Source organism: Pseudopipra pipra, chromosome 23 (assembly GCF_036250125.1).
Source record: "Pseudopipra pipra isolate bDixPip1 chromosome 23, bDixPip1.hap1, whole genome shotgun sequence".
NCBI lineage: Eukaryota > Metazoa > Chordata > Aves > Passeriformes > Pipridae > Pseudopipra > Pseudopipra pipra.
In genome coordinates, this window is record NC_087571.1 from 4695823 (window position 1) to 4710722 (window position 14900).

Consider the following 14900-nt stretch of genomic DNA (forward strand, 5'->3'; position numbering starts at 1 on the left):
CCAGGGAACTGGGACACGAGAAGAGCAGCTAGAGGGATTGCATTAAATACACTAAGTAATATAATTAAACAAGAAAGGGAGAGTGAGAAAGATCAGCTTTGGGTGGAGGGGATGAAGTCTGGTGACCAAAGGGAAGGGGAAGCTCAGAGCCAGCTCTCTGCTCCAACTTGGAGGTTCTGGGCAACCTCCAGGTGTTGGGGAAGCAGGGCAGGAGGGTTCCTTACTGGATAAACCCACCATCTGACTCTGAACCCCTCGGTTCAGCCCCCTGATTTCACAGGGAGCAGATCAGCACCCCTGGGAAGGGAGAAAGGTGCACTCTGGTGCCAGGCTTCCAAAATTAGAGGCCTTGCTTGGAAGCCATCGCCTTCACCTCTGTGTGCTATGACTTGCCCTTCTGCAGAACGGGTGCAGGGCCCCACCCTGGCTGGGTGGTGCAGGGCTGGGATTGAGTTCTTGGAGCTCACCAGATGAAAGGCCTTCAAGAACTCGGAGTCCTCTCCTCATTGCCCAGGACTGCAGCAGAGTCAGAGCCCTGCACAGCGGCTCGTGCGACTCACCACCCAAAAAGGTGCTGGGCAACCTCAGCACTGGCTGGGCAGTGACAACCACATGCCCTGGGCTGAGTTTCTATTGTGGAAACAAGTGTTATGACCCTTTAGACAGGTCCATGAAACTAGGGCTTGTCCCCTGTGAGCCTAGAAAACACTTCCCAAAGGAGGGCTGGAGCCCAGCTGGAGCAGGGAATGAGCACAAAGAGAAGATCTGCCTCTCCCTCATCTCCAGGACAGATCTGAAAGAGCTGTACAGGATATTTTGCCAGTGGACCAAGGCAACAGGTGCAGAAATTACCTTACAAATGCAGGTTGCTCTTTAGAAGCAGGAAAGGAGGAGTTTGGGAACGGACTGCAGCTGGATCCTAAGGAGCAGATACAATCCAGCCAACTCTGGGTTCTTGCCAGCTCTTATTGGCTGGCCTAAAATTAATCCAGTGGTTTCAATCCACCTCTTGAGAAAAAAAAAAAATGAAAGAACCAAATCCTTGCTCTTAATCCCACCCCCCCTTTCCCCCATAAGCTTCCCCAGGGACTCGCTGGCCTGTTTTGGGAGTTCATTCCCAGCAATCTCATCTGAGGGCCCCTGCAAAGTGCCAGAACAAAACCAGCTTGAAGAAGGGGTTCCTCTGCATATCTGTCCTAAGCAAAGCAGGGCCATATATAGACACAGAGGACTTTCCCTCCAGCCAGGGCTTTCTCTGATGCTTTCCCAAAGGGCTGCATTTCAATGAGGAACCAGCACACAAACAAATTTATGCAATCAGTCTGTTCCTAGGACAGAGCAGGGAAACTTCAAAAGGGAAAGGTCAAGGCAGTGCTCAGCTCAGATCCAGTGTCAGTCAAGGCAGATGGGACAGCCAGGCTGATTTCCAGCCAGTGGAGGCTCAAGAGATGAAAAGCAGATGCAAGACTTAGGCTGATCCCCCGGGGCAATGCAGAGAAGAGAGAGTGAAATCTGAATTGAGCCCCAGAGGGGAGAAGGAAGCAGGATGTGAACCTCCCCTTGAGAGGAGGGCAAAGCAGGACTGGGATGGAAATCTGGAGGGCAGACTGAAACCTGAACTCCCCACGGGGAAGAGCCAAGCAGGAACAGAAATGACATCCAGGGAGCACATGAGATTAGGGGGAGGTGGGAATGAAGAGCTGTGAGAGAGATCCCCGGGGGGAGGGAAGCCCTGGTGGAGCGAAATTAAATCTGCAGGGAGTTTTGCATCCCAGATATTAATAACAAACTACCCAGCAAGGTAGGCCCTTCTTTCCACCTTCAAAAGGATGGAGGGGAGGAAGAACTTGTCTGTGGTTGAGCACAAGACTATGAATCAGAGAATCAGAGTCCATATCCCAGCTCTGCCACGGAGCAGGTCCCTGGATTTCAATACACCCCGATGTCCACAGGCAACTGCCCCATAAAGCATCCCCTGATTTCAACTGCAATCACAGTGCTCAGCATCTTTGGGAAAAGCCAGTCTGTGTCTGTAGGACAGGGCTATAAACACCTCCCCACCTTCCAGAGGCACCGGGATGCTAAAATCCATTAGCAAAGTGCCTTCAGACGTGTGGGTGGAAAGCACCAAACAAGGTCAGAGCGTTATTAATGGCACTGAAAAACGAGCCACCAGTGATTCCAGATCTCAGATGCAGTTGGCCCACTTTAATTTCTCACATCATTTGTCTACAGGACATCGGCTGTGAAGACCTGAGATAACCCACCCTGTTGCCTCAAAGCAACTGCTGAAAGTCCCACATAAATTAATAAGTTGAAGTTTCCTTGGACAGTGACTGTCAGAGCAGGGAGATGAGTTAGACAAGGAGGTCCTGAGGGAAGGGAACCCTCTTGCAGAGAGTAGGGCAGTAACACACTGGTTTTAGAAGGGGGGAATTCTTCAACGGACCCAGCTGAAAAGGCTTTCTAGGAAGCCTCTTAGAAAGAGATATTTATCCTTATTGCATTCCCTGATTGGTGTAAACCAAAGAAAACAAAGAATAGGAGTAAAGAACCAACAGCAAAATTGAAGCTGTGCTGAGCCCTGCTCAAGGACATCAGTGCCTGTCTTAAATATTGTCAGGTCTCACAGCAGGAGCACCTTCACATCGATCTGATTAATGGTAATGACAGGTCTGATAAACAAATGACAGCCTGTCTTGCAAGGGTCAGCCTTTTGCTGGAATGAAAGTGCATGGCATATTTGGATATGGAGCACATGCAGATCCTGCTCAGCCCTGCCAGCACAGCTCACACAAAACCTTTCAGCTTTATTTCCAGAGGGACACGTTCCCTCTCCCAGCACTGAAAACAGCTCAGTGCTTGAGAGCAGGAAGGGCTTGGAGAGATCTGAGCCTGCATTCCCTCCCTGGCACCCAGACTGTGGCACTGCCAGGACCAACGTGGTCCTGCACATCACTTCCCTGATGGAAAAGCCATCAGGGATTCAGCAGCTGTGCCTTTTCCTCCTCCAGCTGCAGATCAATGCTCAGCCCTGTGTGCTGGGCTACAACACTCCCACCAGGCACACAAGCCCTGGCATCTCCCAAAACCATCAGCCCCAGCTCCATGTGTGTATTCCAGAAGGCAGCATTATCCCAGGGATTAGCTCCAGACACCTGGCTCTCCAGAACAGCTCTCTTCAGAGCCAGCTACAAAAACAAACCATCCAGTATTTCCTAAAGGCTGAACGCTGAGGAGACCAGGAATTAAACCCAACCAAGCCTGGTGAGACCACAGCAGCACCTGGGGAGGATCACCACATTCCAGCCAGGGAAAGCTCCCTTTCCAACACTTCCAGCCCTTCTCCTGGTCCCACTCCATGCCTTTCCCTGGCAAAACTCAAGCCCTGCTCGCAGAGTTACCCTGCCCAGCTCTGGCCATGCTCCCAAACCATCAGGAGGCAGATGTCCCTCTCCACACTGCCAGCAGCCAAGGTGAAAGTTTATTACTGTCTCTTTGCATTTCCCTTGATATAAACAGGAAACAACCAGCATTAGACTCCCTGGCTGAAAAGCCAAACCAGATAGGCAAGGCAGAAGATGCTCTTTTTTTCCATACACACCCTTTTCCCTCTCATTCACATACAAATTACTGCTGCATCCAGGTGGGAGGAGAGTTTGAAGGGTGGGGGGGGGGAAAGAAACGTTTGCCAAATAGGTTGAGGGATCAGAAGGAGCTTTCTCATAAAGCACAGGGCTGACCCACAAACTGCAAGAAAACCTCAAACTCCGCAGAGAGTTTCCCTCCTCCCCGTTTGCAGGGTGAGAGCAGCCAGGGCAGGGAATTGGTAGGCAAGGAAGGGGTCTAACCAGGTCACTCCACCCTTCTCTTCCCGCCTGGAGCACAACATGGGAGGGAAGCAGACCTGAAATGTAGGCCATCTACAAAGACTGGGGGAGAGGCTTAAACGAGGTGAGATTTATGATCTTCAAAGTGATTAGCGCCCAGCACTCCAAATAAAGTCAAAGGCAGCTCAGCAGCTCCTGCAGTCAGGTTGGAGTTGGGTTTCAAACCATCCTTCTCTGGCTTCGGGTTGAAAACTTGAATTGCAAGCTAACGAAAAAAAAAAAAAAAGCCACCCAAAGCCAACCTCAAACCCCAAACCAAATTAAAAAACCCACCAACCTCCACCCCTAATGAAAGAGCTCAGCACCTGATTTCACATGAAAACACTTTGATATTTCCATCTCTCCTCTCTTCCTTTTTTCTCGTCATTTGAAATCTATTTGCTGAATTGAGGGTGAATTCACCAACAGCTGAGGTCAACCCGAAATGTGAGTGTGGAACCCATGTGCATTCGGGCTCATGCTCATTTAAGATAATAATTTAAAATAATAATAATAATTACTATTATTATTGTTATTTTAAATAACAATAATTCAAAATAATTATTATTGTTTTAAATAATAATAATAATAATAATAATAATTTTAAATAAGTCTACACGTGGCCTTGAGAGAGCCAAGAGAGGGAGACAAAGAGCCACTTGCACAGTCCTGTGTCCACTCATGGACTGTTACATCCCCATCCCTGACATCACTGCAAAACCCCGTGGGCAGGCACTGTTCTGGGGCGTTGGACCAGATTAAAACCAAAATGAAACAACAAAATGAGCTTGTTCACAGCCTTTTGCTCTATAAACCCTGTGAAATCCCCAGTCAGGTTTGCTACTCACTCACAGGGAGGTGCTGGCACAACTGAACGAGGTTTTGTGTCGCCCCTTTGTTTTTAAGGGAAAAAAAAAAACAAAACACCAGCGGGAAGCGAATGCTCCAAAAACCCCTCAGATTTCTTTTGAGAAATGTGACAAAACAAATGTTGGCAAACAGAACCACAATTTGTTTTTAGGAGGAAGATGTTTCTACCAAGCCAGCTCTACTGACAGCAAACCTGGCTTCCTCTCCCCCCCTCCCCAACCTCACCAGCATCGTTCAGTGACATGCAGAGGAGCAGGACCCTAAAAACAGGGGGTCAGATCACTTCTGATGCTCCACCACAGTCAATCACATCTCCTTGATTAACCCCAGCTTCCAGCTCCAACATCTTTGTGGTGCTGTTGCCATAGGAAAAGTTTGCACCGTGGAAGGATCTCGTGCTCATTTCTATCTGGAGGGAATTTTCTTTTATCGCTGCTTCCGAGCAGATTGGATTCCTCTCCTGGCGCGTGGAAAGCCTGTGCTCTGGGCTCTGCAATCCTCAGAGCTGGAGACACAAGGCTTTTTTTGTTTTCAGCTGGGTATTCCAAAAACCTGGAAGATGGCTGAGCGTGTTAAGACACCTTTGATGGGAAGTTACGACCCACCCAAAGCCGGAGCAGCCAAGGCAAACAAACAAACAGCAGCTCGCTGACATGTGTCAGGCAAGAGCCACCGGGGCAAAGCTTGCAGGGCAAAAAAAAAGCCACACTGAGAAGGCCCAGCTGTCCCCCTGCTGCAAGCAGGGAGCCTTTGGGAAGGGATGTAAGCCTTGAGCTCAGGGAGTGCAGAGCTGGGAGCAGGGAGGTTGCTCTGCTGCCAATATCTGCTGCGAGTGCTCGTGGCTGGCCGTGGAGTTACAGCCCCTGTTGCTTCCCTGGCTCCAGCTCCTCATCCAACCCCCAGAGTCCTGCAGCAGCTCAGGGGGTTGGCTCTTTTTCCTCTTTTGCTTTACAGGTTCTGAGCCCAGCCCTGGTGGCCACAGGAGCCCTCAGCTCTGGACTCAGAGAGCGTTTTCATGGGATCCCAGAATGGTTTGGGCTGGAAGGAACCTTAAACATCAGATTGTTCCACCCTCCTGCCACGGGCAGGGACACCTTCCACCAGCCCAGGTTGCTCCAAGTCCCATCCAACCTGGCCTTGGACACTTCCAGGGATGGGGCAGCCACAGCTTCTCTGGGCAACCTGTGACAGAGCCTCCCCACCCTCACACGTGTCTGCACAGATTCAAGAGCTCCAGAGGGCTGTAACCTTCACCCAGCAGAGACAGTGGTCCCTCCTGTGCTCACTGGCAACTGGGGCTCACTTGCCCCATGAGCAGCACTGCTTTTATCTGCTGTCCCTTTCCCCACTGCCTTGCAAAGAGGAATCTGGGGTAGGTAGGCCTGGTCTTGACCTACACAATCCAAGACCTCAAACCACCTCATCTTTTTAGTCCCTGCTGATACTCCTGTGAGTCAGCCCTGTGCCTTTGGCCTCGCACATCACAGCATTCCCAGTGTCACAGTGCACGGGGCTCTGGGGAGGGATTTCCACATTTGCCACTCTAACTGAGGTGCCTTTTGTTTCTAAGCGATAATAGAAAAAAAAAAAAAAAATTAAAAGGCCAGCAAAACCCTCAAGCAAGTGGTCATTTAAAGAAACTCTGTAATTAGCTGAACTTCTATGAAATAGGAAGAGGGAAAGCAGAGGTGTGATCTGTCATTCTATCCCACAAAGGGGAATTGGGAAGAAGTTCTGTGGTCTGTTTGATGGCAGCTTCTGCCCTAACAGTTTTTATCTCTCAGCAGGAGCTGCCTGGGACTTGGCATGATGAGCAATTAAAAAACAGTCATCCAAGAAAGCAGGAGAATACCTGGTAACCCAGGAGAGTCTTACCTGCCTGTTAAAGTCCAGCCCATTCTGTTCATTGCCTACAAGGAAACAAACAGAAAAATATCTCAGTGTTGATGACAGTGAGCACTGGTGGGAGATTTCCAGAACTTAGAACACATGGAAGCAAAGCCATGGGGCTGGCTCAGCTCAGAGCAAGGAGAGGAGGAGGAAGGGGGAGTCACTGGGAGCACAGCAGTGGAAGGATGAAATCAGCTTTTACAACATTTAATGCTATCAGCCTTTGCTGAAGGATAATAGAAGTGTTTCTTCCCGGGAGATACCTGGCCAAGCAGCAAAGGGTGGGGGAAATCTCCCTGAGTGCAAGGGAGATTCCAGCAGGGGTGAGCTGGAGGACATCACAGATCTCCAGGGAAGGCCAGGACTGAGGCACTGCACGTAATAAAGCCTGGACTGACTGTGGGAAAGGCCAGCAAACAGGTGGCCAGGGCTGTTAGCCTGGGATCCTCAGGAACCCGTGTGGCACTGGGTAATTATGGGATATCTGAAGGAACAGAGGGTGCCGTGGGGTTGTGCTCAAGAGGCGTCTCCTTGATTCCAAAAGAGATTGGCAGGCACAGGGGGAAAAAATCAGACAGGTTTCAGCCTGAAGGTACCGCACAGGCCCTCACTCATTCCCCTTTGATGATAAACATCCCCCCCCCTCCATCACACCTGCCAAATTCATCAAGAACATCACAGAGGAAAGGTTGTGCTCTCCACAGATATGAATGCTTTAAGGGATTCCACGAAGCTCTTTAGCTGCAAAGGCAACCCCAAGAAACCCCTTCCCTTTGCAATACATTCCCCAAGTCATTCTCTTCCAGTCCAACCGAGTTTGTGATAAACAGCCTTAAATTGTTCACATCCCACCAACACAAGCCCTCGGGGGCTCCTCCTGCTGTTTTTTCCAGTGTAACGTTCCCCAGAAAGCAGAGCCCGTGCCCTGTGATCTGATCAAGCTCCAACACATCGTGTTTCTCAGCAGTTCACGTCTCCTGCAAAAAGTTGGAAAGCTGCTGGGAGAGGCTGTGCAGGCAGGAGTGCAAATCCAACTCTCCCATGGACTTGCTTTCCTCAGCTGCACGAGCCTTTGCCCTAACCCAGCCTGCAGTTTTCCATGCACACAACATTCCCAGGTGAATCAGCGTGGCCCTTTGAGATCCTCAGGGGGAGTGTGCTTGGTACAATTACTCATGGATGGCAAAATATTTGAGAGGCAACGATAACAGTTTCATGGCAGCCTCTCATTCTCTGCTATCTAGAAACAGCTCTCTGGAGATTTAATCTGAAACATTTAACAGCACTGGCTGTGGAAACTGAGCTGCAGGACTTTGCCACAGCACTGTTTAACAGCAGAAGAGCTGTTGCCCCCATCAACTCTGAGATCTCCTCTATCTCCTCACCATCTGCACCTCAACCACGATCCAGCTCCGTGCCCTCTCCCCCAGCCTGGCTGCATTTCTGCTCTGCTCCAGCCTGCCCTCGCTTCCTGCCTTCCCCCCGACCTGCTCCTCAAAGCTTTCTCTCTTCCCAATCTCAGGGCTTTATCTCCTTCCATGCAATCCCCTGCTCCTGCTACAACCTCCAGCTTGCCACGTGCTCCCCCCTCCTGCCTCTCCGTAGCCATCTGCTCCCTGACCACCTCTCTCCAGCTGCTCCCGCCCCGGGAATCGGGTTCATTCATTGCCTTCCAGCCAACAACTGCACAGCCACCGATGGGAATGCTGATAGTGCTAATGGATGATCACAATCAGCATCCACACACCTGAGCAGGACTCCAGGAGGATCTTCAAGGCCTGCAGTTTCTACCTTTGAAACCCACGGGGAAGGAGGGGAGGGGGGGGGGGGGTGTTGATGCAATCTGAAGGCAGTAGCTAAAGGGAAGAAAAGCGAGGAGAGAAGGAGGAAATAAAGTTCCCAGTTGCTAAAATAGAACAGGAAGGAAAAGGTAATCTCCTGGTTTCTTGGATACAGGAGTTTCACTCACGGTTCAAGTGCAGCATGTTGATGAGGCAACATTCAAAGGCCTTGAGGGAGATCCCGAGGTCCTGGTGAAGGTGTCTGAGTCACCACCATACACCCCAAAACTTGGAACCTGGGATGTGCAGCTGGAACAGTTTCCCTGCACATCACTACCACCAGGCCCAAGTTCTCCTGCACGGTCTTTCCTCCTCTTCCAAGCTTCCCATCTCTTACTTTTTCCAGACTTTGACCTGCCTTTGCCCCTTCCTCTCCTCCAAGGTCAGACACAGCTTCCTCCAAGTTCTACCCACCGAGGGTTAACAGGGGGGGCACCTCAGCCAGGAATTCTGTGACTGCAAATATTCCTGGAGACTGACACTAACTCAGGGGTAACTTGGGTGTCTCAGTCTGAGACAACTGCCCCGGGGTACCTCGGGAGACAGTGAGGAGCAATAGGCACCTCCAGAGGCCATTCATCCCACCTATCTCAGACACCCATCTCCAGCTGAGATGAATGGCCCTCTGGAGATGACTATTCCTCTTAATTGACTCCCAAGGGACCCAGGGGCAACTAGTTCGGGCTTAGATGTCCAAGAGTGAGATATTTAAAACTGGGCGAGGTGATTCCTGCTCCCAGTGGTTATGTAAATGGGAGCTGGATACACAAATCTCTCCAAGGCTTCAGCAGGACCAGCCAGTGTTTGTGCACAGATTTATTTGCAAACAAATCTGGTCTTTTTCTACTTCAGTTAATGTAAAGTTAAAGTGATTCCAGCTGCCAGGCAAGGTTTGGGTGTGATAGGGATAACAACTCTCCCCTTTCAGTTAAATCAGTAACTTTGCTGCAAATATTTTAAAAATAGACTTGGTTTCCTCCCAGTTTCTGTCAACATCAGGACTCACACTGCAGTAGTCATCTCTCCTGAAAGGAACGGGCTGTTCAAACACTCTGCACTTAAGATTTTATCTTTTCTAGCTCCAGGAGATAAAAAGAAAGAAAAGTGTAAGTGGCAGCAGATTCTCTCCTGCTGTAAACTGCCAGAACTCCACTAATTTTAATGGAGCTTCAGCCCAGCCAACAACTTGCCTCTTGCTACACCAGCCAGACACAATGGGATCCAAAATCTCCAGCATCTGCAAGATGCAGTCCTGCCCTCCCTGAATTGCATCAAACCGGGGGAAGCCCTGAGATTTAAACCGGGCAAGGCTGCCCTGAGCTCCTGCACTACAATTCCCAGGAGCTTCCTCACAAACAAGGCTCTTTCTGGGTGTTCCGGACAGGGAAGGGGAGGGGGGGAAAAGCAGCGATAAGCTCGGCTTAGCACGGCAGACCAGGGCTGTGCAGCTCTCCTTGGTTCACCTGGCAGCTGTTTTGCATAGCACTGGCATCAGATCTGGTGCGAGTTTGCCTGGGGAGGTTTCTCTGGGGATGGGAGAAGCAGAACAGTTCCGGACAACTTTCCCCCCCCCTCCTCACCCCCTGCCTGTTCCCCCCCTCCCGGGACGCGGCGTTCGCTCTGGAAAAGCGGAGACAGGAGCTCCATCACCATTCCCACTGGAAGCTGCAGAGCCAGTCGGGCACTCGGGGATGAAAGCACCGCGATGGGGAGGGAAGGAAAATCAGGACTGCAGCGCTCCTTCATCTCCTCCAAAGGCAAACACACGCATGCAGATGTCACCTCCGGGGGGTGACAGCTTCTCACCCAGCGACACCGCAGGGATCACACCGCAGGGATCACACCGCAGGGATCACACCGCAGGGATCACACCGCAGGGATCACCTCGGTCCCCGTCCCACCCGGCCCCGCACTGAATTCACCCCCCGGTTTGATCTTGGAAGGGCCGGGGGAATTAGGAGGCGATTTCAATCTTTAACAGGTGTTGGGGAATTCCCACAGGGAATCAGTTTTCTGCCGCAGCGCATCTGGGAGGGAAATTCGGAACAGCTGAACGGGCGATGGGGGAACAGTGCCAGGCAGACACCAGGCAGGGGGTTCGGCTGCCTGGGCTCAGATGTCTAACTTTTAGGTGTCTAATTGTGAGCCAATTGCTCTAGGCTCCCTTTACAGCCACGGAGAGGGAGGAAGCAGGCGCTTCCAGAGGGCAACTCATCTCACCCCCGAGATAGAGAGCACGGAGATGAATCACCTTCTGGAGACACCTATTTCCATCAGTGACTGCACAAGGAGCCCGGGGTGAGCAGGTCAGACTTCAGCCTCAGAGTATCGAGTATCTAAAATTAAGATTAATCTCACCTCTGCTGAGGATTTTAGCACCCCAGCTGATAAAGCACAGTGCCACCAGAGATTGGCAGAGCAGGCAGGATGCTGAGAGCCTTTCAACGTGCATTTTCTAAAGGCTGAGAAATTAGCCTGTTCAAATCTCTCACCTCAAACAACACACGAAGTTAAAAGATTTACCTGAGTGCTGGTAAAGAAAAGAGTGGCAACAATTACACAGGTAAACAGTACTTGACCCACACACTGTAAACGCTGCAAAATGCTCACCTGCACCGAGGAGGATGTGGTTCTATTAAGCAAACAAGACATTCAGCATCAAATACACTCCTCAGGATTTCAATTGACTCTGGAGACTCAAGCAAACACCAAGTCACAGCCCTCACACTGCTGTTCCCAGAACCACCTTCTCCAGAGCTCCAGTGGTGGGAGCTCACTTAAATCACCTTTTCTCCATGTGCTGGTTCCCCCTGATTCCCTCCAGCTGTGCCCACCAGCACCAGGGAGCAGAGACTGCCCTGAGCTGTTCCCTGGATCCTGCTGGGATGCTTGCTGCTCCCAAGGCACTTAAAAAGTGCTTTTTAAAGGGAGCAGGGCAAAGTGTGAGCAGGATGGTGAGTTTTTGAGGCTCTGAGGGCACAAACAGCCCAAAGCATCGGAGCATCTCCATGGGAAAGCTAAGGCTGGGTAGCAAAAGTGAATCTGTGCTGACTCAGACAGCTCCAGACTCCAGGGGAAGCTTTCACTGAGCACTCAAGTGTTTCATTTGGGTGGAAACCCCTGGGTTATAAAAATGCCTTCCCTTTGTCAGCAGTGCCTCAGAGAAACCCCATCCCCAGGTCCCACTGCAGCTCAGAGTGTGATGTTCCCTTCGTGTGGGGCAGGGAGTGGGGGGAGAGCAGGACAGCAAGTGTGGGAGACTCGGGCAGCTTCCAGAAGGAAACCCGAGGGCAGCAGTTGTTCCCACGGAAAACATTTCACCTGCAGGTGCTGGGAGAGGGCAAGTCTCTTCTCTTAGACCAGAGGCAAGAGGCAGATCAGACCAGCTCTTCCTTTGCCCCTCTAATTCAAGTCAAACCAGCCTTTTGTTCCCCTTTCCCCTCCCCATCCTTTTTTATCCTCTTCCATAATGGGATGTTTAAGGGAAAAAAAAAAAAAATTAAAAAAAAAATAACCCAACCTCAAACCCTAATCACCTTCATTTGAATTTCAAATATCCCCCTCCTGGCCTCCCCCACGCCCCAACTGACTCGGAGCTGGGAATATGGAAATTTCTCCTGCTTGCCTTAAATGTGGCTGTGCTATGAAAATCATCAGCCTTATGCAAATCCCGAGCAGCCCCGATTGCCATAGCAACCAGCTGTTTCCAGCCCAACTGCTGCTGCTTTCATTTATCCGGGACTTGTCCCGGGGCTGTGCATGGCTGCGGGGGGGAAGAGACCAGAGAAATCCTGGAGGCTTTGAGGAAAGTTTCACGAGGGAGAGCTGGCCTTGGAGAGCAAAGGCGTAGCCAAGGACTGGGCTCGGAGCAGGGCTGGGAGAGGCCAAGTTTCCTCAAAAGACTTTGGCCTGGCAAGATGTTTCCAGCCTGGAAACAACAAAAGGAAGACGCTCAGGTGGTGCAGCCCTTTGTGTGGATGCTGAGGGTACCATGAGATGGGTTGGTGGGTGCTCCATCTGCCATCCCTTGCCTGTGCACCTTGCCTTCCACCCCAGCTGGAAGCTGACACAAAGACCAGAAACTTCCTTCCCTATTCCAGGATGAGCCATCACCTTTAAAAGAGACCCTACCCCAACACCTGAGGTGGGGATACAACAAACAGCAGCTTTCCCAGAGCCCAGCAGAGATCAGGGCTCTGTTGTGCCCATCCCTGGCTTTCATCCTGTCAAAAAGGTGGAAAAAGAGATCGAGGCCCTCCCTTTGGAGCTGAGGAATGAAGACACTTAACTGAGCTTGCACTGTGGCAGATACAGACTGAGGCAAGGGCTCTGATTTTCCATCTGCCCTGACATGGGTTTAATGCAAACTGGGTACTGGGAGGGGATTTGGCTCTGGTGGAAGTTTTGGTGTCCAGTTTCAGAGCTGCCCTTGCTCTCTGCTCCACTGCCAGGGGCCCTCAGATGTCCTGTGCCAGCAGCAGAGGTGTCTGGTGCTGCCATCCTTCCACAGGCACGGGCTGGGCAAAGATGAGGATGCAGGGAATGAAGGACATTCCCAGCAGGGTCTCCTCTAAAGGGACAGTTAGGAGCAGATGCATCAGAGCCCCTTAGCACTTAATTTTCTTGAGGTTTAAAAGACAAGTCTTTCTTACTCTGAGAGACAAGATACCTGCTTTATTGCTCTCTCCAGGGGAGACCTCATGGCTGTCTACAACTTCCTCATGAGGGGAAGCAGAGGGACAGGCACTGATCTCTGCTCAGTGTGAGCAGTGACAGGACCCAGGGAATGGCTGGAGCTGTGTCAGGGGAGGTTTAGGTTGGATATAGGAAAAGGTTCTTCCCTCAGAGGGTGGTTGGGCACTAACAGGCACCCCAGGGCAGTGGGAACGGCCCCAAGGCTACCAGAGCTCAAGGAGTTTCTGGACAAGGTTCTGAGGGACAGGGTGGGATTGTTGGGGTGTCTGTGCAGGGCCAGGAGTTGGACTTGGATGATCCTTGAGGGCCCCTTTCAACTCAGGATATTCCAAATCGCTCAGAGGTTACCCAGGCTGCGAGGGTGACATAACCCTGCTCCCAGTGCCACCAGAGCCCCGTGTCCCAGCCCCGTGTGCCCTCCCCCTCCAACCACACCCCTCTCCCCACCAAGGGACCAAACAGATCCCCTCCAGCTCCCAGACCTGACCGGCACCACCAACCCCCTGTCCCGGGGAGCAATGCCAGCCCTGCCAAGGCAGCGATAAGGCTGCGGGGCTGTCCCACACTGCACCCACACAGGCACAGCCTGGCTCTGCTCCCCACTCTGGGGTGCCCAGCACACCCCTCCCAGGGCTCCTGGCAGGCCGGGCAGTTCCCCGGGATCCAGGGTGGGGAGGGAAGATGCTCGGGAGCGCCCGCAGCTATTCAGTTACCGATGGTTGTGTTTGAAGAGCTTCCCTATCGCCCTTTTGTAAAAGCTTTGGCTTCCCCCCCATAGCCTCAACAGATGAAATCAAAGGGAAGTAGCTCTGCTTGGTGTAACCTGTTTTGATCGAGCAGATAAACGGGGGAACAAGTGTCTGACACAAACAAACAGACAGACAGGGGCAAGTCCCACCTCAGCGTTTTGTTGCATCAGATACCGAGGGCTCAGATAAACCACAAGAAGGGGGAGATCTCTCTCTGCCCCTGGGCTGCAAGACCAGGGGCGACACTCGGCAGTGCCAAGCCCCCACAGTTCCCATCAAAAAAATCAACCCAGAGCTTTGCTGGCATGGCTTTCATCAGTTTAAAGAGATGAAAAGAGCTCGGAGCCAAGCAGAAAACTCACTGCCTGTCATTACCCCCCATGGAGTCAGCGGGACTGGCTGCCTGGGAGCTCAAGGCACGCGTTAAACCGGGCTGGAATCCCGCAGGAAAAGGGAAAGGGGACCCGCAGACTGGAGGGGTCAGGCTGGGAGTGACCCCCCCAGCTCCTGGGTGATGGGGAAACTGGTGCCTGTTCCCCTCTTCCCCCTCACACACACCATAAAAAGGGCAGAGTGGAAGGAAAGGAAGGATTAAGGTTCACAGAGTTGGGCAGGGTAGGTGATATTCCTTATAAATTATTATATTTTATATTATTATAAATTATTATTTTTTTTTTTCAATCGCAGCTTTTTTTTTTTTTTTTTTCTTTAATGGCAAAATTCCACTAGGCTGGGAGAGGCTGGAATCAAACCAACCTGGGGTTTGGGAGGATATCTTACTAAAAAGCTTTGAAGCATTTTCTACGAAATTGGGTGGATGGAAAAACAACAAAAAAAAAGAAAGAAAGAAAGAAAGAAAGAAGGAAAGAAAAAAAAAAGAAGCCTGATCTTTCCAAACCTCCTACGGAAGACGAACAATTTTAACAATTTTCTCAAAAAAGAAAACCCCCCACAATTATTTCAAACACTTTCAAAGTAAAACAATG

At 51.1% G+C, this 14900-nt stretch overlaps 1 protein-coding gene across 2 annotated transcripts in view; it reads right to left on the bottom strand.

Annotated features, from left to right (window-relative positions):
- POU2F3 (POU class 2 homeobox 3) overlaps positions 1-14900 on the bottom strand; it is a 42024-nt gene that overhangs the window by 18434 nt on the left and 8690 nt on the right. For both annotated transcript variants that reach the window (XM_064634665.1, XM_064634666.1), the window contains exon 4: positions 6615-6649. In XM_064634665.1, the coding sequence (XP_064490735.1) occupies positions 6615-6649 (35 nt within the window). The remainder of the gene's footprint in view (positions 1-6614; positions 6650-14900) is intronic.